This window comes from Setaria viridis, chromosome 6 (genome assembly GCF_005286985.2).
Source record: "Setaria viridis chromosome 6, Setaria_viridis_v4.0, whole genome shotgun sequence".
NCBI lineage: Eukaryota > Viridiplantae > Streptophyta > Magnoliopsida > Poales > Poaceae > Setaria > Setaria viridis.
In genome coordinates this window covers 28179399-28202929 of record NC_048268.2, presented here as the reverse complement: position 1 = coordinate 28202929, position 23531 = coordinate 28179399, and the positions used below count along the sequence as shown (strand labels likewise).

Sequence of the window (23531 nt, the reverse complement as noted above, 5' to 3'; positions counted from 1 at the left end):
TATTCAGCACCAAAGCTTCTTCCCCCTAGAACGGCGGGGCCTCCGCATTCCTAATGCAGGTCTGCAACACAGTTAGAACCATCCGTTTCTCTTTACTCAGCAATCAGCATACAGCATACTACATCCAGAAACCAAGCACAGCACCAACTACCAAGCGTACCACATGATGATAAACTGCCTTTAGAACACCACAAACAAATAAGCATGTCGCCAAACTACAGCAACCTTTTAACTTTTAAGCCGTCTACTTCACTTGCAAACATTGCCAATGTGAGGTCATGATTGCCAAACCATACATCATAAGGAGTACCTTAACATTACAAAAGATCAACACACTATAGCAGTTCGTGTTGAAACACCTAACAGGCAGCATGCAATCTACTGAAACACAAGTTTGTCACCACACAAGCAACATGCCAACATGGTCAGTGGCTACAATGCAAAAGAAAACTAGAGGAGACCGTCTTCACTTCATTTGTTGATGCTGTCACTTGTTCTTGAGGATAAGTCCAAACAGGATTGCCACCATCAACCCAAGCAAACACAAGATAAACCCATACAACATCTTCTTGTCATAACCATCACTCCTGATCCTATTCTCCAAAGTAGAGCAGGTTGTCTGAGCAAGAAGAGTCCTCATGGTTAGTTCCCTCTCGAGCCTCTCCTTCTCCATGATGAGGTTCTCCTTCTGCCTGGCCCAGTCTTCCTTCTCACTCATCAAAGCTTCTTTCTCTTCATACATCTCATTCCTTAGCTGAATTTCCGCCAACAGATCAACCTGGAGATCATCAGCCTTCTTCTTGAAATTGTCAACAACTTCCCAAATGTTTGCAGCAGCCTCCTGGAACATTGCCAGACACTTGTCGTCCTTCCACTCAATGAAATCACACATGTTTGACTTACCCTGCAAAACATAACAAATGAACCAATATCAAATTAGGAAATGTGCATCTACTATATGGTAAGGTACAAAATGAGGAAGAATTACCTAAGCGGGCAACCAAGATAGTGTTCTTGCCATCCCAACATAAGAGGCGCCTTGGACGCTTTCCATGGCAGCACCTCTCATCGGTTTCACGATCAATACCACCCCATTCCTTAGTCTCCATTCCTTCAGGGATGTAACTAGAGGAAACACTCTACATTGTACAGACATGAGTCAAATTGCAAGACCAACATACTCACAGCAACAAAATTAAACCCAAATCCCAACCACTCCAATCCTGTCCCAATGTGTACAAATCAATGGAATTTCACCTGTATCTAACTGATAGTAGCAGGAGTATATCAAAATGTGATATATGTATTTGAGGATATCTTTTATAGCAAGTCAACACAAAGTTTTAAGCTATCTACTACAAGTTCATTGAACATAAAGCATACCTTGCACAGCGCTATAATGATGAAGTCATTCTCCAGAACTTTGTTCTCTTCAAGTGTCGTCTCATCTTTTAGAACTTTCCCTTGATGAATAAACACCTGTCCGTCAGCTGGGTGGACATTCTGCCCTTGTGTGGTCTCAATGAGCTTTTTAATATCAGCAACCTAGAAAGTACATTCTAGTCACTTGTCAGTCACAATTTTGCATCTATATTAAGTCAATAAGAATCAGGGTTCAAAATTGCAGAAAACATCATTTTGTCCTAGTGAGAAAATATACAGGACTTAAACTATATAGATGAAGCTAGTGTTACAGTCCCTAATCCAAAGCTCGATTTAAGTAAAACTTCCTAACCCCCTCAACAGGTGCAGTACAACAGCATCTGCAATGATACCTCTACACGCGAGACTTTTTCAATTTGACAGTCATTTATTACAGCCTACTCATACATGAGTCGGTAAACCAGATACACAAACAAGACTGCTAACAGCAAAGTGATTATTGTCACCCACAACAACCAAGCCAGCCCATGCGGCCATGCCACCATACACAATCAAACAGTTGGCGCGCATTCAGTGGGACCAGCATCCCACCCCCAGAGTTTCGAAAGGAAAACGAGACATCAGGACCCAATCCACCCGCAAACCCTAGAAGGAATGGCGGCTTCTACAGCTAAACCGATCCGGTCACACATCTTCTGCCGGCTCTAATACCTAAAATGCTATAGCAGATTGGCACCAATTGTGCCCAAATCCCGCGACCCCATCCCGGGCCATGCAGGCGAAAAAACCCAAAACCGCCGACGAACCCTAAGCCCCGGCCACTCAAAACGTTCAATTAGCAGCGCCGGCAACGAGCAGATTCCGCACGGAGCCGCGAGATCAGCAGGAGGCGGGAAAAGCGCGGCGTACCGTGCTGGAGGACTCCACTTCGATCTCGAAGCTGGTGAGCGATTGATGGATACCTTCATGGCGGCGCGCTCGGCTCCGCCCGCTCCGTCCACCGCCGGGCTCGGGGATTCGAAGGATTTGGGAACGGGAAAGAGAGTTTCAGGAGGAAGAAACGGCTAATATAGGGATGGGGCGATTTGCCGATTGGAGAAGCTTCTCCGCCTTCTTGAAGGTGCCTTTTGGGGCTGGGCCTTCCTTGGTGGGGTTATTTTTGGAGAGGCCCTGATGGAGGATTCCTTGTGAAAGCTTGAACTTTTATCTCACTGAATGGACGGAGTGGCTAGGCGGCACTGTTTGGTGTGCTCTCGCAAAAGCTTTAAACCTGGACCTCCTAATTTTCTTTTACCATTGTAGTGTTTCACTGTTTTTACAGAATAAAAACTTGTGCAAGACAACATCAGTGGCTTTTGTGAGTTGTGAAGTTGGTGAATTTTCGTTAGACAACAAGCATTTTGTTTCTTGTTTGCAAGTAGTGAGGAGATGGCAATTGCATGCACGATCAGGCTGTGTACGAGCATTTTTCGTTACAAGGCATTGCTACAAATAAGCTGCAACGGATTATGCTGTGATTTGTAACGTTAATTTTCAGAAGGTAAGGTATTTCAGATTATGCTGCAAAAATTCCCAACATATACCTACACTTGTGTTTTGAAAAGTTCACAGCGCAACGAGAAGGGGAAGAGTCCATCACAACACAGCTCTTAACGGGTACTATTTGCAAGAGATTTGATAACGTAATTGCAACATTTTTTTATCGCAGCTTTTATTATTCCTGTCCCCGCTCAAAACAGAATGCATTCATAACTCAAAGGCAAACAATTCAATCACCATAAATCGGGACAAAATTCCAACATGTATTCAGAGCAGATTTTCTAGAGTGGCATTCAGCACCAGAGCTTCTTCCGCCGAGAACAGCTGGGCCTCTTTCTGTAACACAGTTAGAAACATCTGTTTCTCTTTACTCAGCAATCAGCATACTGCATCCAGAAAACAAACTACGGCAGTACAGCACCAACTACCAAGCGTACCACACGACGATAAACTGCCTTTAGAACTCCCCAAAACGAATAAACCATTGCATGCTGCCAAGCTACATCAACGGAAGAGCCCAACGACAAGCAATACTAAAAAAATATAAGTTCAAAATAGCTGTTCAGATACGGGAATTATGAACATTACGAAGCAGAACACCTCATTTGCCCTCCTTAGTAATGTATTGCAATTGACAGACCTCCCTGGTAAGAGAGAATGTTGAGTTCAGGAAACGGCTCATTACACCACTCATTTGCAGATTTTGCACATGAACAAATCCTATTGACTTTAGCAATGCAGAAGAAGCAACTCCAGAGACACCAACTGATGCCACTGTGTCAGTACCTTCTATGTGATTTGCAATAAACAAGGTGCAGATTACCTGTTTTCCCTTTATTGCAGTGAACTACTGCTTACGGGCATATGTTTTCTTATGAGCCTGGATTATATTTTCTGACCTAATGGAAGGTACCAAGATAACCTGAGCTTGTATAGTGCTGTGTACTGGCCAGAAAAGATTGCACAAGTCTTACCATATCACGAAGCTTAGTCAAAGTACTCAGAACCTAACTGCACTAATGAAGAAAGGGAACTGTCCAGGAGAGACTACAGTCAGAAGCCCAATTACGGGTGTGGATAACCATGGAGGTCATGCGATCCCCAAGGCCCAGTGCCATAGCGACTCCCAATCGAAGAATAGCCACCATCATACATGCCTTGCAAACCCATCCCAGGAGTTGACACAGGTGCGCCATAAGTTCCATGACTGCTGAAACCTAAGAGTAGACCACTTTATAGGATAAACTTTGCAATTATTTCACTAATGTGCATGCAAGTGGGTAAAAGAAACTTACTAGGTGCCCTTCTTTTTGCAATATCAGCCCTCAGCTTCTCAGCCTCCTGAGCCATAGCTACAAGATCCTTCTCCATTGCTTGCACCTGTGCTGTCAGTTCTGGCTTTGCATTCTTCTCATACTCAAGTGCTGCCCTGTGATGATATATTATTATTAGTTAGCAGCTCTTCTACGCAGCAAGATTATAAAAGACAAAGCAAAGCAGAGACTCTGAACTAAAGAGCCCCTTGGAGGCAGCAACCAAAGTGATCCATCAAGAATATCAACAGGATGCATCCATTCTAGAAGAATGACAAAACGATAAAATGCTCAATACCTAGCCTGAATCAGTTCTTGCCGCAGAGCATCACGCTCGGCTATCATAGCAGGTATCTTCTGGCTTTCAGATTTATGATGCTCAAGCTCTTTTAATAGACCCTGAACCTTTGCAGCCAGCTCTTGCCTCAAAGACTGTAGTTTACCTGCTTCAGATCGCAGATGCAAAGCATCTTGCCTAAGGGGTTCTAAGGCACGTAGCTCAGCTTCCAGCTTCAGATTCCTCTGAGTTAGCTCCCTTGATTCAAGTTCTTTGTCTGCCCGGAGCTTAGGTACAGCCTGACTTGAGGCATGGAGATCTTCTTTCATATGAGGTATGGTTTGCCTGAGACCAACGATTTCATCTGCCAGACGCTGATTTTCTTCACGGATTCTGCGCATCTCAGCACGACGACTAGACAATTCCTCCTCCAAGCGACGTGGAGAGACAACCCTTGTTCGTGCAAGGGGAGGAGGTGGAGCATCACGATATCCTCGAGGCTCCTCATAGTGGCGGGGTACACGGTGTCTTCCTGCCATTTATAGCCTAATGAAGAAGAATAAGAATAAAATAATTAATCAAATATAACTCAAGAAAACATATTGTGCATGCTGTGTGACAATGTGAAAGATATAAATCCATGTGACCTTAGATGACAAAACAATACTAAAATTGAGTCATTTGGTAAATTTTACAGGAAATGACACTGGATTCCACATGACTTTTCACTTTTCAGGACATGTTCTTCTGCATACTGTTAAGCGAAATCAATTTCTTCAGTAGTTCAGTTAGTTGATGAGATCTATCTTACAAAAAAGACTCTTTTTTTATGTATGTATGTTTGCATTTTAACATCTCGACAACACAAGCATATGAACATTCACAAGTTTGCAACAACCATGTTCATTCATATGATGGTGCTGGAAACGAAAAGTATATCAATGCTAGTAAAATCTCGGAGGGAAGGGGCGTATGGATATTAGTATGAACACAACACACACAAACAGTACCATAATAAAGCATTGCTATGGGTGGCAACAACCCAGGCAGTGGGCCGGCCAGCCAGGGAGGCACAGCAGCCCATGCGGCAGCAGAGGATTGGATTAGAGGGTGTTAGAATAGAGTAGTGTCAGCCAGCTCTATATAAACACACAGTGGAATCAATCAAGAAAGAAGAAATTAGTTCCCCTCTATCTCTCTGTTACCTCTCACGTGCCTCCAGGGAGACAAGGCCTCAGGCCTCACCACCCGTCGAGCGAACCAACTCTGCTCATAACAGCATTCTTTTAGGAAAAAAAACTCGACAGGAGTAGACCACACCCCCGCTTTGAATTAAGATGTAGGGCTCAAACCCGGGTCTCCAGACTGAGAGCAAGCTCCCGTGACCAGTCGCCCGCGAGAGCACCTGCAACAGCATTCATTTAGGGAAATACCATAATAAGAATTCAAAATATTAGAGCCACTGACTGGGAAAGTTCATTATGTTTTACACAATACACTTATCAAGGCTCCTAAAGAATGCCATTTGAGCACTTCTCTTTACAAATGTCATTTAAGAAGCAATCAAAACCTACACGATTTCACCTTATCAGTTTCTCTGGGTATAAAACTGATAAAATTAACCAAAAAGTTTTACCAAAAATTTGAACAACATTGACTATTTGGCTTGAGTTTTGGTTTATAAACAACTCCGTAAATTAACTGCTAGTATTTCTCATCAGACAAGAGACATACAGCTGATATGGCAAACTAATGAACTACTTGATCCTTCTTAAGCTGGAGGAATGAAGAAAAAGTAAACGATGTGTTCTTAAGCCGGAGCGGTGGACTGGTTAGGGTGTTAAACTCCGGGAGTCGTTGAAACTCCCGACCCAACCCGTGTTCGAAGCACGGCACCTTCTTAGAACAAAGCCAGGGGAGTCTCCTCCGGTGGTCGAGTTTTTAGCACAGTTGACACATATATACCCATCACTTTGTCTATTGCTAAAATTCTGGGGGCGAGCCAAGTTAGGGATTTCATCCTTCCTTTATTTCGAAATTTTTAAAAAAAACTATGCTCATAGCCAACAAAGAAACAGCGTTATGCATCGGTTCCCTGCCCTAGAACCTTCAAATGCAAAATTCTGGACCCGCAACCCTGTCCCACGGTTCTTAAATAAATCCTTCAGATAAGCAATCAAAGCTTTCTATGTAAAAAATCGAATTTAGTAGGTAAAGTCATGGTCAGATCCGAATACAAATACCCTAATTTAGGGGTTTGGGTGTTCGATTTCGCGCAGCAGGACGGGAAAGAAGGGGAATGGGCGGGCATACCTGCTCGTCGCCGGCGAAGCGCCCGTCGCCCGACGAAGAACTGCCGGGCAGCGCAACTCGCCCTGTCGTCGCCCCTAGGAAAGGAAGGCCGAGACGGACAGAGAATGAGAAAGAGATCGAGAGAAAGAGAGAGGGAGACAGAGAGAGGAGAGGAGAGCTGGAGAAGAGGCGTGGAGAAGAAAGCGTCGATAATCCACCGAACTTCTTCCTTTCTTTCGTGGGCCGGCCCACATCGCTGGGATTTTGTTTGTGAATGGCAGGACTTGATGTGGCGTTATTTACTTCTCCTCCTTCTTCTTCTTCTTTTCAATTCTTCAATTTATTTTTTATTTTATTCATCTTTTACTTTCTCTATTTATAACTGTCTCGACATTTCTCATCTCATGAGACTAGCTGAAAGTTTTTTTAAACAAAAATTGATTCAACATTTCTAGGAAATGGCCCAATGAAGAAAATATATTGGTTCAACTTTTTCAAGAGATGAAAAAATGTCGAGCATTCTTTGTACACCATTCTTTTAATTCCAACAATTAATAATTTTATATATGTGTAAATGTTTTTAAAATTTTGAATGCTTGGTTAAACATTTTGTGAAAAGTAGACAATTTTTAACATATGTTCAACATTTCGTGTTCAAAATATCGAAATGTTAAATTCCAAATGTTGAGATGATACATTTGAAATTTTGATTAATTTTACACCTATAAACATTTGACAAAATCTAGGTCAATAATATAAAGTAGTTGGTTCAAAAATTTATGGGAACTAGTTGTTTCAAACCATTGATTTAAAAAATAAGAAATGCACATTAGATCTTATTTTGTTGAATTAATTACAAGCACCATCATGCTTCCATTGGTTCCTAAAATGGAGGCATGAATTAAGAGAAAAATACAGTTGAATTTTTGAGCTTCAATCAAAATACCCCACTAGGATCACTTATGGCATCCAATCTCAACGTGCCATGTGCCCATGCTCAATCAATGAGCTCTTGCACTGCCGAGAGTTTTCGATTTTTTGCTCGCATGCATATCGTGTTGTGGTCACGACACTTGCTAAAAAAATAAAAAATCGTATCCAAAATAAGTCATAAAGTCACTTTTGTACAAAAGGAAAAGGGAAATTTTGCATCCAAACAATGTGTAATCATATGAATTTAAGAAAATATCATGGAACAAAGAAAAATGACCTAGTAATAATTCTATATAAAGGGGAGCCACTTTTGTTAGTTTCTCAACAAGTAGAGCAATCCATCGAGAACGCCCCTCCCATCCTACTCCTACCCCTTCCATATCCACTCCCTTCGAAAAAAATTCCATCATCTTCCACCGCTTGTTCTCCGCTCGTGATGGGAAATCTATCCCCACCTTGCCCTACAACCAGCTTCTGCCTCATTGGCGTTGCCTCCAACTCCGACGAGGACTGCCTCCTCTCTCCCTACCCTCCCCCCTTCCTCTCCACACCCTCTATGTTCGGATCCAAATATCCAAGCTCCCCCCAACACCCGCCTCCCCCAGCGGAGCGACGCCATCTCCGTCAGAATCGCCACCCACAATCTACCGCCACTGCTAACCACTACCTTGATGTTGGTGTTTAAGCCTGGCAATCTACCGAGGGGGTGCCCGAGGTAGAGTTTTGGTTAGTAGGGCTTGTCGAGATTAGGAACTCGAAGATAAATGTAGACACACAATTTAGATAGGTTCGGGTCGCTAGATTGCATAATACCCTACGTCATGTGTGTTGGTTGGACTAAATTGCTTTGGAGGAGATCCCTGCCTCACATTAGATTGTCGGGGGAAGGGTTACAGGTTGGTTGGTTACAAGAATACTAGTCGGATACAACCAGAGGAGTTCTACACTCATTACAACGAGTACTTTCCTAATTCTCAACTAGTTCCTGTCTTTCCATGTAGATTATGCCATCATGTGCCATAGTCTCCATGTCAGATGCGTCTCGGCGTACAGCCCCATATGTAGGACTGTCCAAACCTTCTGGTGGTCCCATAGATGTATGTACGACAAACTCATGAGTACTTTTTAGTCAAATGTTGCAGTTCCGAGTAATTTTATAGACTTCATTGACTAGTTTTGGTGCTCTTCAAGTACTTCATCTGGTTGAATCTTCAAAGGTACCCGAAAACTGCCACGCAGCTAGAATGTGCTCAAGTCTCATTGAACTCAGTCTCGTATGCTTCAATCATGGAAGTGTGATGAAAGTTGCACTCCATATGGAGTAGCCCTCGAGCCTTAGGTTGAATCAAAGAATCAGGCTGAGGGTCTGTAATTTGCACCACTTTCCCCTTAAAACCTGGAGAAAAAACTTTTTTATCGATGGACACGTGGCACACAACCCCCGAGCCTTTAGCCGACTAGTTTGGTGGGTATAACGGTCAACCTTTGGTCAACGTGACCATCTCTGGAAAGAGATCTAATCTCCTCCTCAAATAAAGGTAACTGCTAATTAGGTGTCTGAAATTTTAGGGATCCTTTAAATCGAAATCTCTTCATTTGCGTCGTTGTTACTGTGCCATCGTGATAAAAAAATGGAGGAAGTTATCCCTTCATTTGTGAAGCTTTTATGGGGCCTGGACATTCTAAGGTGAATCTTCAAAAGTGCCCGAAAACTGCCATACGATTAGAATGTGATCAAGGCTAGCCAAGATCCTCTTGTGGATGTGTAGGCCCCGCTGAAAGCGTCGTCTCCATCTGTCAAGCCACTGCAATTGTTTGGTGAGCCCACGCTGAAGTTGAGGAGATTGTCAAAGTAATCTTCTCGCCTTTTGAGTACTTATTGTAACTTTTTGTTGCTAAAGTTTTGTCTTGCGCAGGAAATCTTCTCATCTGGAACTTGGAGGGCCTGGCTCTAGGCCCATGACCAATGGCGGTAGCCTCTCAGTCCAGGACATTGCCCGGCCCAAGCAAGTCCACACTTGGAAAATCAACCAGCAACGACAAGTAGTCCAGGTGCTGTGTCTTTTGTAGCAGCGTTGATGCAGAAAGTACTATCGTCATTGACCGATGTCGTGGTGCCAGCCCCCAAGCAACAAGTACTCGAGGAGACGGTGGCTACCGTGGACATAGCGGCTGTTTCTGCAGCCCCCGCGCAGCCGTTTGGGGGTGAAATAGCGACTACCTCTAGCACTGTGGCTGCAGATGTAACCCCCGAGCTAGAGATAAAAGTCGGGGCGGCGACAACCCATAGGATCATGGCCGTCAATTCATCTTCTGAACCTGGGACGTCTGCTGGTCTTGCCATGGTTCCTCATGCAAGCGCGGATGCTGATACTAGCAAGGCTAGAAGGATCACTCTGGAGGACATCCAGTTGATCAATGATCTGCTGCTGAACCCGGAGATAATAGCTAGTATCATGGAGATGCACCGTCATCTTGGTAACTGTGCAGAGGTGAGTTGAGATTGCCTTGCTCTGTTGTCACAATATTTGCTAACTTGTACCCGGGTGATAATGCGAGTACTAATTTTTAGGTTCCAGGATATTATCAATTGCTCCCACCGCAAGTCAGAAATGCTCGGGGGGTATGGTGATACCATGCTCCGTGCTGAAGCACTGGATAAAGAGCTTGCCAAATAAAAACTGTACATCTCCCACTTGATGATGAAGCACGACAGCTCGATGGTGGCCTTCCGGAACCAGATTCAAGACCTGGAGGATGAAAAGGAGCGTCTTGTTGCTCGCAATAAGTTTCTCAATCACAAAATTGAAGGTAGTCTCTTCTCCTTTGATATGATTGTATATCGATTCTTATTAACCCCATGCTGATGTTGCGCAAAATATAAGAAATTAGAACCAGAGTTTCAAGCATCAATTACCGATTGGAAACATATCTTCTATCGGGTGACAGATCAACACGACAAACCGGTGCTTCATGTTGAGAAGTCGGAGCATGATCTAGAGAAGGAGACGCATATGTGTGAGGATAGCGAGGTTGATCTGGTCAATTCCATGAAGACCATCCGAGAGCGCAAAGCTGAGCTGGAAGCTGCCAAACTCGCTCTGAAGGAGATATCTGAAGTGGCCCAGCTAATAGCGAACATGGTGGAGCCTCCAGTTGAAGGTGTAGAGCCCCATCCGCTATCTAAAGTACTCAAGGACGTGCCAAGCAAATTCACCAGGTACATTCAGAAGATGGCGAAGTCTATCTCCAAGCAACTACTGAGCTTCATCAAGTCTTTCTATCCTCAAACTGATCTGACTCCTGTTGCGGAAGGTATAGCAGAGGACTGCTCTAACGAACTCTTCAAGCAGTACATGCAGGAAATGGACCCCATTACAGAAGAATTAGCCAATTATCCGGTCCTTGAGTAGTTCTGTATTAAAGAAAACATTAGTTCATTCAGACAAAGTACTCGAAGAGCACCAAAACTACTCGGTGAGAATTTAAAAAGTACTCGAAGACTACTGCATTTGACTATGAAGCGCTCGAGGGCTTGTTGGGATAGGTTCCCAGTACCCGCAAGGAAGGAATAAGACGGACTCCAACTAAGATTCCTCTGTAATCCTACTAGGACTTGTACCCTGTAATCCTAATAGAATCCTACCTTGTAACTGATTAGTAATCCCGTCCCCTGGAGTATATAAAGTAGGGCAGGAGTCTCTAGATCGGTAGGTCAAGACCTCATAGAACCACAACAGAGGACCAAATTCTCAATACCAAACAACACCCAAGCGCATGGTGCAATATACAACACCCCAAACAGGACATAGGGTATTACGCTACTTTGACGGCTCGAACCTGTATAAATCCATGTCTTGTATCCTCGCTTTTACCATCAAGTTCCAGGTCCGGCGATCCCTCACCAACCAATCTACTATCTTAGGATACCCCTCGGTAGGTTGCCGGGTATAAAACACAAACAACAGCTTCTAGACCGGTGGATATCTGGTCTCGCAATCTGACAACACCTCGCTTACGAAGTAGACATGCCTCTATACTTTGAATACATGGCATGGTTCCGGTCTTTCAACGACAATCGTCGTGCTGACAACGTGAGTAGTTGCGGTGATGTAAAGCAATAAATCTTCGTTGGGGTTTGACGCCGTGAGAACTGCTGGCTTTGATAGAAAGTCCTTCAATTGTTGTAGGGCTTGATCTGCCTCTTCGGTCCACTGAAACTTGTTTTGCCGCTCTAGTAGTTTGAAGAAGGGTAGGCCCCGTTCTTCAAGCCTTGAGATGAATCAGTTGAGCGCCGCCATGCATCTAGTCACCTTCTGGACGTCTTTGATACCTGATGGGGCATGCGTATCGGTGATGGTGGAGATCTTCTCTGGATTCGCCTCAATCCCCCAGTGATTGATTATGAAACCAAGTAGTTTTCTGGACGGCACGCCAAAGACGCACTTTGTCAGGTTAAGCTTCCACCAGAATTCTCGTAGGCTGCTGAAGGTTTTCTTGTAGATCTGCAATCAGGTCGTCGGGATTTCTAGTCTTTACGACCATGTCGTCCACGTACACCTCCATGTTGCGGTGTAGCTGCTTCTTGAAGCATTACTGGATGGCCCATTGATACGTCGCGCCTGCGTTCTTCAACCCGAAAGACATTGTTGTGTAGCAGAAAGCTCCGTATGGAGTGATGAACACGGTCTTGATTTGGTCTTCCTCCTTGAGAGCTATCTGATGATACCCCTAGTAGCAATCGAAGAAACAAAGGAGGGCGCTTCTAGCTGTGGAGTCAATGACTTGATTAATCCTAGGGAGCCCAAAAGGATCCGTTGGACAATACTTGTTGAGGTCTGTGTAGTCGACACACATCCTCCACTCATTATTGTTTTTCTTTCGCAACAGGATGGGATTGGCAAGCCACTATGGATGATAGACTTCTTTTGTAAAGCCTGCCACAAGTAGTTTGGCTAGCTCTTCCTTGATAGCTTCCCTTTTGTCTTGGATGAATTATCGTAGGCGTTGCCTTTTTAGTGTAGCTTTTGGATTCACGTTGAGTGAGTACTCGATCAACTGCCTGGGCACCCCCAGCATATCTGCTGGTTTCCACATGAAGATATCTCGGTTGGCCCGGATCTAACGAGCGTGCTTTCCTATTTAGGATCCAGCTCTGTGCCAATTAGGGCTGTCTTGGAGATATCACCAGTCTCAAGGTCAATGGCTTTGATGTCTACTTTACTTGCCAGCTTGACCTTGGTTGCCCTTGACTTCTTTCCTGGAATCTCGAGCTTTGATGGAGACAACTTTTTGGATGTGGCGAAGACTTGCATCATCAAGTTTGGTACTTCAGTAGTTGCTGCTAGCTTTACAACTTCTGTGTCATAGTCGTACGACCTCTTCAGGTCTCCGCGTAGGGAGAGTACTCCGTTGGGTCCCGACATCTTGAGTACTAAGTACACGTAGTGCGGGATGGTCATGAATTTTGCCAATGCTGGTGTTCCGAGGATGGCGTGGTATGATGTTTTGAAGTCCGCCACCTTGAACCAGATGTATTTTGTCCGGTTGTGTTCTTTGGTCCCAAAGGTAACTAGCAAAACCATCTATCTGAGGAGTACAGCCGCGTTGCCAGGGACGATCCCATAGAACGGAGAATTCGTTAGGGTGAGCATATCGGTGATGTCGAGACCCATCCTCTTTAGTGTCTTGGCGAACAGGATGTTGAGACCGCTACTGCGTCGATGAGTACTTTTGTAAATCTGGAGCCAGTGACAACTGGGTCCAGGATGAGGGGATACCGTCCTGGGTCTGAGAAACTAGTCCATTGGTCCTTCCTGGAGAAGGTAATTGGCACCTCGGACCATTTGAGAAACGTTAGCGTCGTAGGTTCAATGGACATTATCTCACGAGGAGTGAGCTTCTGAGATCGCTTGGTTTGGTTCAATGGACATTATCTGCCCGACTACCTTCAGCTCCAGCTTGGTTTGGTTTGGCGCCTCCGAGTTGACTTGGTCTGGATGGAGGGATTCGATGGCTACTGCCATGTTGACTTCATTGGGATGGGGAGCGTTGGACTGATTGTATCGGATTCTGTTGATCAAGTTGTTCGTACGCGAGTTCTGCCAGTTCAGCCAATTGTCTTATGTACTTGTTTTGAGGCATCGCGCGGATGATGAGATCAATAGACGTGACGGTAGCCAAAGGAGTACGATGGTGACATGTTTGAACTACTTCAAAGGCGTTATCAAGGTTTTGGATTGGTAGGTCCGCTGCAAGGCAGCGGCAGTGCTATGCTCTTACGGTGTTTTCTTACTCGTCGTCAAGTTTTTTGAGCTTCGGTCTCTTCTCCAACAACATTGGCGGTGAGTTCATCCTGTGAGACGTCATCCGGGTGACGCTCATGTCGTGGGTTTCTGTCCCGTTGCTCTTTTTCTTCGTCCTCTTGTCCAGTAATAATGGTGAAGAGTTCTCGCTTTAGAGAGTGGCTTCCCGAGATTGAAGTGATGACACGGAAGTGATGACCTCCGTGGTACTACCTTCCTCGTAGATGGACGACTGAGGAGCTCCCTCCTGGTACGGGAGAGTGTCGAGATAGGCGATGAGGCGCAAATCATCGTCTCTGGCAGGAGCGAGTGGCTTCATGTTGGGCTAGGAGATGAATCTGGCTTGGGGAGTTGATGTGATTATCAGACCCTGCTGCGGATGTGATAAAGGAGTCTCGTCATCCGGATCTGATTAGTAGTCAAGTTCCTCGATCGTATCTATATCGGATTATGATCTGGACAGAGCAACCTGATAAATAGTAGCCACGTTGCGGAGTCCGAATATGAATCGACTCGGGTGGTAGTCCAACTCGCATGATGGCTCATGTGCCGGCTCGTGAAAGTCAATCCAACTGGCGAAAGAAGTCGAGTTGAACTCGGACTCGTCCCCCAGCCTCTGACTAGGTCAGAAATTAAAAATTCACTGAAATTCTCGATGAGATCCTCCAGACTTTGGTGCTGGAGCTTCATGATTTGCTGCTTCTTTTCCGGGATCGATATAATGTGGTGGTAGAAATTTCCAGCGCCGTCTACGATGCAAACCCAGAAGTCGAAGATGAATGTCGCGCCTGCTTCAAACGCGATGATTGGTTTGATGATAACTTGTGCCATCGAGTTCGCCAATGGATTTTCGGCAAGTCCCCCTACCTGGCGCGCCAGCTGTCAGTGTTTAAGCCCAGCAACCTATCGAGGGGGGTGCTCGAGGTAGTATTTTGGCTACTGGGGCTCGTCGAGATTAGGAACTCGAAGGTAAACACAGACACACGATTTAGACAGGTTCAGGCTGCTAGATTGCGTAATGCCCCACGTCCTGTGTGTTGGTTGGATTGAATTGTTTTGGAGGAGCTCTCTGACTCATCTTATAGTGCCGGGAACAAGGTTACATGTCGGATGGTTACAAGAATACTAGTCGGATACGACCAGAGGAGTTCTACACTCATTACAACAAGTACTTTTCTAATTCTCGACTAGTTCCTGTCTTTCCATATGGACTATGCCATCCTGCGCTGTGGTCTCCATGTCAGATGCGTCTCGGCGTCCAGCCCCATATTTAACACTATCCAAACCTTCTAGTGAGCCTATAGATGTATGTACGACACTTGATGCTCCTGCCACCAATCCTACCTAATTGGTCTCCTCCATCACCACGGCGGATGGTGTCACTGTTGCTTCTGCGGTACCACCCACATACCACCATCGCCGCATGTTCGACAACCTCCCTAACCATCTCTCTAGGCCCTGCAAGCATGGAACCTCTCCCCCCAACCTGAAGTTGGAGTTGTTGTCGGAGGAGAGGTGCTCGTTAGAGAAGTAGATAAGATCGGCGGAGGTTAAGGTGTTTCATTTTGTTACTTCCTCATCCATTTGTCACTTTTTTTTTCTTTTTTGTTTCCGTCGATCCCAACCCCTATCTCGTATGCACACATCGAGAAACTCGCGTTGTCGTCTTGAGTTTGCGTTGATGGTGTATTTTTGTGTTGGGCTCTTAGTAGTTGGGCATTTGGGCTGTTCGATCGGTTTTTATGGGCCTTGAGTAACGGGACACTGGGCTATTTCACTCATTTACCGATTTACGAGTAGATCCAGCCGGTTCCAGGTTTTTTCAGCCCTAAACTGTGCAGATAAAAAGAAAAAAAAAATCAGATTTCAGGCGTTTGCGTTGTAGCAGCATCCCCCTGTAAAAAACACCCATCAAACATCAACGAATCCTGTGCGTTGGCTTGGGATCCGACAGCTAAGCTGTAAGCTCGATTCATCTGTTCTGAACCCTCGAGGGGCAATCCCGTCCATCCCAAAACCGGAATCGCGTCCACGCCCACCAAGCGAGCGAGAGAGAGAGAGAAAAAAAAACAACTATTAATACGGCGCCCTCGCAAAATCACAGAAAAATATGGTCTTGGTCTTCTCCTCCCACCCGCAGACGGCGAAGTAGCGCAAGGAAAGGGTCCAATAAAGAAAAAAATCGCCACCGGCGGCGACGGCGAAGAGGCGGCTGCGGCGGCATAGGCGGGGGCAGCAGCGGGAGCCGCGGCAGGGAGGAGGCGTCGCCGATCGATCCGCCCGGCCCGGCGCGGCCAGGGGTCAAAAGCGGAAAAGAGGAGCCGCGGGAATTTCTTCGCACCGGGGCGCACGCAAGGAATCCAGCGAGGACGGGAAGCCATGCGGCGGAGGGCTTCGGATTCTTCCAGCTGAGCCCCGGGGACTCACGCGCAGGGAGCGGGGGCAGGAGAGGGACAGGGGCGGAGAGAGGCTGACGCGGACGCGGCGGCGCTGGGTTTGATGAGGAAAGCTGGAGCCAAAGGTATTTGCCACCTTAGATCTTAGAAATCTGAGTAGCCTCCGCGGCTACTGCTTTGCCGGCCGCCGCCGCCGCGACGCCCGGATTTGGCGAGGGTTCAGGGTCGGCCGCCGCCGCCACGGAGATCACCCCAGGGTTCCTCTGGTTTCGTCGTGTTGTGCGGATGGAGGACAGGTTCTCGCCCGTCGGACTTCAGATCTGCGTTGTCTGAGGGATTCTGGTTCCGCTGGCCGCGGATTTCTCCTTCTCAGGTCAACTGACGGGCTTGCAGCTGTTGTTCATCGTCTATCGTCTATACGTCTGCTGGAAGGAGTTATTCATCGGAAATTCGACTGGATTCCAGATCTACTCTCTTTACAGGGGATTAATTGATTTCAGAGAAGAGGAATTGGTGTTCTCTCTGGTGTGGAGGCTGGTGGCTGATTGCAGAGGGCTGTTGACTTGACTTGTGGAGGAGCTGATGTGTTCGTTTGTTGCTACTGGGTTCAATCCAGGCTGGAGGACCTTACTTTTGGTTTAGCTTCTGGTGTTCATTGTGTGCTGCAAGATAAAATTGCTAGTTGGTACACGCTGGGCTGGAAGGTGAAACCTTTTTTCTAAAATTGCCCTGGGAGGATTCAAGTAGTGGCTGCTGATGTATGACCGGTGGCGGTGGCTGGCTGTGGAGGCATTGTTTAGTTTTTAACCCTCTTGCTTATGTGCATGCTATGTGGACTGTGATGCTATTATTCTTCAATCAGTACCGTAAGCTTTGTGGTGTGGTGCTCAATAGCAACCTTATGTTGTTTTTGTTTTCCAGAGGGATCAATTGGATCCAAGGGTGCGATTGATGTGAATAGGTCACCTGTTTCTTCAGCAATAGCAGGAAGACCATCTGATTTTATGGTATGCACATAATTTGCCAACACATTGGTTTCTGTCTTTCATAGACTGTGCCTAGCCAAAAGCTTTTTCAGATCAGTTTGCTAAAATATCAATATTTGCCTCATTATATTTTTAATTTTCTGCTGTTCAGGATCTTATGGTTTGCTTGGCTTGTTTGCAGATCAAAATTTGCACTTGCAGTGGAGGGTCATCATCTTCACCACCTCGTAATCTTAAGAACATAGATATTTCGATGACCTGTAAAGGCTGTACTTGTGAATCAACAACAGATAGAGGCGGACCTTCGTGTAGCAGCAAGCCTAACAGTATGGGCTTGGAGCTCCCAAGACCTATAAATCCTGAGGTGAGATGGAAGACTGTAAACAGGAGGCAAAGGGCTGCAAGGAGAGCAAGGACTTTCTTTGGGCAAGATGGAAGGAAGGACGGAATTGGATCTTTCTATTTATTTGGCAGTGCTTTGAATCAAGAAATGGCACAAGAAGATGCTCCAGTCTCTGAATCTGAGAAGGTTCTTACTTTTCTCCATTGAAATACGATGAAATAATATAGTCGATACATTCATTTATGTCAAATTTCTGAATGATTGAATTGTGTCTTCGCAGCTAGGGGTATCCATTCTTGGTAGGCGCTTTAGTGATCCCGTGGAAAATGTTCCTATAAAGAAGAGAAGATTTCATATGGACTGTTCTCCATCGCCTCCACCCACTCCATTGCTAGTGGACCCATATGAAAAAATATTGGGCAGATCTTCTAGAGGCATCAGATCATATGAGAAGCATCGCAAGGTTAAGATGCTGGGAAGTGAGTGCAAGGATGAAAGTAGAGGTCCTTTTGATGATGATGATTTTTCTGGTATATCAATACTAGCTGCTGCTGCTTGTGAGAGTGAGATGGATGGTGACATACTAAATGGGGCATGCTCAAAGTTAGCTCATCCTTTACAAGAAAGAAAGCTGGAAAATACTAGGAGTGACACCGAATCGAGTCTACTACATGACATGGAGGATAAGTTAAATATTCCTGGCGCTTCACATTGCATATATGATAGGCCTCTTGGCTCATCTTATTCTGCTCCAGATATGAAGCCCTTATTTGCTACCACACCAACTAGCTCAGAGAATCTTGTTGAATCTGCATCACCTCCCAAGGTTAATTGTTCATACTATTCTGTACTGAACAGTGCAAACAAAATAGTGATGGCTTCGGATGCTAAGTCTTCAAGTATTGCAATGGCAAATAGCTCAGGCAATCCAGAAAAAATCATAGGTTGCTCACAGGATGCAGATGTGCAAACCAACCATGCCAATGCCACTCATGATTCTAGGCTGCATTGGGATCTTAATGTTCCCATGGAGGCATGGGACACTGATTGTGGTGGTGATGATCCTACAATTTCTACTATAAGTGATCATAATGATGCTGGAAATGACATGAACAAACAACAGTCATCTCATGATCATTTTGACTTGACAGATGCTGGCGATGTAGCTAATAGCTCTGTTGACAAAATTCAAATGGCTGATGTACCAAAAGATGTATGTATTAATACAAAGGATGAAGGGGATTCTCCTGCTGATAGTTCGGCACACCCTTCGCTCCATCAGTCTTCCCAAAACTTGCAGCTATTGGAATCTGAATCTGTAGGGATCGATGCTCTTGCGGAGACAATGGATTTGCCTGACCAGCAGAAGAACGGATTTGCTTCCGTTATGGAATCACGCATAGGATCAAATCCAGAACCAGCTCTTATCATGGAGCGCTTTCCTTCTACATATGTGGAGAAAGTCGATGCTTCACATCCCCCACCTGTTGATTGTGAAGGTTTGTCTCATATGTCCTTTGTGAATGGCCATGTTGGATGTAATTCACTCCAAACAAGTGAACTGGGTTCCACAGTGAAACCTTTGGCAAGCAGATTAGTTTCTGAGGAAAGCACAAACTTTCCAACAGTAACCCCTTTACATAAAAAGGTTACTGATTTTGGCTGGAGCAAGAATAAACTTGAAGAAGCTTCTGAACAAAGCATATCTGAATCTAAGAACCAGGAGCTTTTGGATGTTGATTCAGGAACTAGTAAAATGGACCAGTCAGTTAGTAAGAACAGTGGACATGACATTGATGTATTTTATGTCAACAAGAGTACTGATGCAGAAAACCTCACTCATCCAGGGGACAACCCAGGGTCTTCTGATTGTGATATGGCTCATGTACATGAGGAAGATGGCACTGATGCAGTGATTAATTCTAAAGACTGTTTAATTACTTGTGCCAACAGTAGCAGTGCAGAAACATTTTACATTTCAGGTGTGGCTCCTCAGGTTCCTGTTGCGAGTTCAGAATGCCACAAACCAGGAGTTACTGATGCTGATAGTATTGTAGATTCACGAGAAAATGATCATGGGAAGGTCGCATCAAATATTTATTCTGAGCACTGCTATGAAACTGACACATCTCGTATTAGTGAAAATCTAGCTGGGGTTGGAAAAATTGATGTTGAGGAGGATGATTCTCAATATGAGGATGGGGAACTTAGAGAATCTGGTGATCGTTATTGGGTGGGTGATGGATATGAAGAAGTTAAGCCTGCCAACTGGCATTACCAGGTATCAGATTACAAGAATGGAGAAGCCATTCCTGGCCTCACTCCTCTCCCTGTTGACTCTGTTGCAAAGAATGTGGGTATTCCTGTTTCTAGTTACAATGAAACACAGTCAAGAAAGGAAGATGTACCTGTTTCACCTATCTCGTCTAAGCGTTCATGGTTAACAAACTGCTTAGATGGTGGACCTGTCACTGATGGAAAAGCTCAAAGTATTCATTCGAGAGGTGATACCCAGATGTATGGGATAAACCCAGGCCGTGTAGCAGTTGGATCTGCTGCAATAGTCAGCCAGTCTGAAAGGTGCAATGATGGTCTAGGTGATGATCTGTCAAGTATCAGAATGAAGAACACAGGTTGGGACATGTTGCCTGAAGATCAAAAGCACTCTCGACATGATCCAAGGGATGGGGCTGATTCATCTAACCGGTGTGTTTTGAGTTCATTAGATGCTGCTGGAGATGACGAGTCGTTGAGAAAAATAGGTCTATCAAATAAAGATGTCCAACGAGTGGAACAACAAAAGTCATTTGACAGACCCCAGAGAAATGGACTGAGCAGGTAAATTTCAAGTGACTTTTTTTTTAGTAATCTTAAAGGTAATTTATTTCCCTATAATTTCAGTGCTACGACACCATTGACTAATACCATGATACCCATTATTCTATGCAGATCTGATGATGGTTATGGCTCAGGCTCCAAAGCTGAAAGGCCGATTGACTCTCATAGGTCACATGGCATCTATGACGCATCACGGCATATTCAAACAGGCAACCGGGGGCAGTGGATGGAAAATTCAAAACATCCTCGTTCTGCTCGGCGTAAATCACCTGAATATTATAATTATGGCCCATCTGGTCCGAGGAATGCTGCAGAAGCTGCTGTCGCAAAGATGGAGAGCAATGGTTTTGTTGTTGCACCTGATGGCACTTTAGTAAGGGCTGTTGATGCTGCAAATGCTGGTCAGATGACAAGAAGGATGAGAAATACTTCAAGTGGCTCATACCGCTCTTTATCTGGACGAGGTTCCCCAATTGACAGGGATGGAGCTTGTGGGATGTCCAGGGGTCCTGTACATGCTAGGGAATCATCTCCGGAGCGGCACTTTGGTGCGAATGGTAACCGCTCTGGTCGATATGGTCCTGAAATGGAGAAAGATCATAGTACAGATGGAAATTTGAGTTCAGTTCGTTGCTCGCTGCCCAATAGACAACGAGGCATCCCGACGGGTAGAGCATCACTTAACCTTTCGCGTGCTCACAGCAGATCTCCTTCTGGGTCAAGGTCCCGATCCCCACATGACTGGGCATCACCTAGGAACAGAAGGAAGATTATCGCAAACGGAGGTTCAGCTTTGCGGAGGAATAGTAGATCTCCACCTAATCACATGGCTAAAGTTAGAATGGGTAGAATGGCTTCACCTAAGAGACAACCTGGATATGATGATCGATCTATGCGCTACAGTCCATCAAGAAACCACACTTACTCCCAACATGCTTCAACATGGGTTGATGGAAGGAACGGCTCAACGGTAGATCTTTCTGATCATAATAAAAGATATTCAAGGAGAAGCCCTCCCTCAAGAATTACCTCACGGAATGACAGATTTGATGTAATGGACTCCCAAGGACGATCAAGGTCTGGAGAGTTCTACCGTTCAACACAGGGAAGACTTCCTTATGGCTATGATAGGGCAAATAAGCATGATGGGAACGGTGATGATCAAAGGGAATATGCTGATAGATATGGAAATCATTCTGTCAAACCATATGACCGTGATGGTGCTGTAAAACAATTCAGAAATAATACTGGAGATAAATTTCGGACTCGTATTTCTGCTCCCAGATCACCAGAACCCCAAAGAAGGGTGAGTCCTCGGAGATTTGACAGGAGCTTTGAGAGGTAGCTGACTATCCGGCTGTGAATTGGCCTGGTAGAACTAGAAAGGACAATAAAGATCCGTCTGGATATGTTTGAAGTGGAAAATGCTGCAAATCCTTGACGGAATTCAATGTTAGCGATTTGATAGAGGACTCTCTTTTAAGGCACTGCCTTTTCTGCTTCTGCTGCATGTGTTCAAGGTGCAGAAATGCTGGAATCATGCACTTCTTGAGAGGGAATGCAGATTAACTTACAATTTTCCTGTTTCCGTTTGTAAATATTTATATTGGTAGTAGAATCACAATCACTGCTTTCAGCTTTATAGCTGTTCTTTTTTTATTTCTGATATTTCTCACCTTTATCTCTTGTGCTCTTTTTAGTGAGCATTATCCTTGTATGAGTTCCATTTAAACATGATCAATCAATTAATTTTGAGCCCCAACACTTATGTATCTTTCACTTCTGCTTTTCATGTCATTTTGTATTATCCAACTGCCAGTGGGCACTGTCTTTTGAGTTGTTCAATGTAAATTCAATTCCACAGCGCCTGTGTCATTTTAAACTCTGCTCAAAAGTTGGAACATCTGTAAGGTGAATGATTTTCTTTGCTCATGTTGTTCTTTTTTGTCCAATTGTAATTGACTTTAATGTTTTTTTTTTCCGAGGAGAAAAGTGGGCTCATGGCTCTTGTACATCCAAGAAGATGGCAAGGTATTCTGGTCATTAGTCTGTTCCATTTTTCAAATATGGTTGATTTCTGGAGTACTGGAGGTCTGGATCAAGTCCCTAACTCTCGACCTAGTTTGTGCCACTTATAAGTCCTAGGCTCCTAGCATGCCATTTTTTAAAAATATTGGGGACACAGCTCCACGTCCATATGAATTAAGGGAATTGTATATTACTGATGTTGGTTAACTGTCATGTATAATTTACAGATTTAATTGTTATGAATGCAGACTATCAATATGTTGAGCCTAATTTGTTTTGGTTGGGATCAGGTCCTTTATGGAGCCCCGATGGCAATCACATCCTGTTTTTTTGTCTTGTTGAATGGGGTCAAGAAGTTCTGACTTCTGAGCATTGGTGAGAACTATTCGATAGTTTAAGATGTAACAGTAAAGTTGAAACAGTAAGTGCTCTATTAGTAGACAATTGGTGAACAGTTCAATCCAACATTGGCACAAATACACATCCATATTTTCACCTACCAAGTTTGCAATCTTGTCTAGTATAAATTAGTAAAATATGATATGATTTGTTTGACAACCATATGTGGTGTGTGGGTATGATTAGTGCATATTCTAGCATCAATTTATCATGCTGTATAACATGGCTTATACAATGTTATTATTAATAAGTTTGTGAGGACGGTTGGTTTGCTGATGAGTCACTGAGACAATCCATTACATAAAAGCAAAACTGTTTGATTTTTCACCCTTGTGTGCTTGAGATAGTGGTGGAAAACTCGTGACTCATCTTTTGGCTTCATTGCATGGAGGCCCTAGTTTGGCTGCGCAGGATAGCTTGAAACTTTTAAATAAGATTCAGTGCTGTCACTACAGACTTTGCAGACTGGTTATTCATATTTGAAATGGATGGCATTTTC

General features: G+C 44.7%; 2 protein-coding genes across 5 annotated transcripts; one reads left to right on the top strand and one right to left on the bottom strand.

Moving 5' to 3' along the window:
• Positions 1 to 207: 207 nt before the first annotated feature.
• Positions 208 to 7011, bottom strand: LOC117861010 (probable ubiquitin receptor RAD23). 4 transcript variants are annotated; one of them, XR_011898473.1, is made up of 8 exons: positions 6826 to 7011; positions 5718 to 5917; positions 4534 to 5058; positions 4218 to 4351; positions 2293 to 4139; positions 1384 to 1545; positions 989 to 1139; positions 249 to 904 (listed from the first exon to the last, which is right to left on the bottom strand). XR_011898473.1 is itself a non-coding variant. In XM_034744465.2 (4 exons), exons 1-4 carry the CDS (start codon positions 2349 to 2351, stop codon positions 900 to 902), a joined length of 324 nt encoding a protein of 107 aa, XP_034600356.1. In that variant the 5' UTR covers positions 2352 to 3941; the 3' UTR covers positions 208 to 899. The 4 variants fall into 4 exon arrangements, 1 of the variants encoding a protein (XP_034600356.1); XR_011898475.1 differs by having other exon boundaries at positions 2346 to 4139; XR_011898474.1 differs by lacking the exon at positions 5718 to 5917.
• A 9151-nt stretch (positions 7012 to 16162) lies between these two features.
• Positions 16163 to 22367, top strand: LOC117861573 (uncharacterized). Its single transcript, XM_034745144.2, has 5 exons — positions 16163 to 16563; positions 17360 to 17445; positions 17606 to 17953; positions 18048 to 20605; positions 20717 to 22367. Exons 1-5 carry the CDS (start codon positions 16542 to 16544, stop codon positions 21948 to 21950), a joined length of 4248 nt encoding a protein of 1415 aa, XP_034601035.1. The 5' UTR covers positions 16163 to 16541; the 3' UTR covers positions 21951 to 22367.
• The last annotated feature ends 1164 nt before the right edge of the window (positions 22368 to 23531 follow it).

Bases quoted from the DNA above. Each gene is read 5' to 3' on its own strand.
- LOC117861010 (XM_034744465.2), bottom strand. The intron at 1,140-1,383 runs GTATGCTTTATG...TGTACAATGTAG, and splicing joins TCATTATAGCGCTGTGCAAG to AGTGTTTCCTCTAGTTACAT.
- LOC117861573 (XM_034745144.2), top strand. From the start codon at position 16,542: ATGAGGAAAGCTGGAGCCAAAG. The intron at 17,446-17,605 runs GTATGCACATAA...GCTTGTTTGCAG, and splicing joins GAAGACCATCTGATTTTATG to ATCAAAATTTGCACTTGCAG. The intron at 20,606-20,716 runs GTAAATTTCAAG...TATTCTATGCAG, and splicing joins CAGAGAAATGGACTGAGCAG to ATCTGATGATGGTTATGGCT.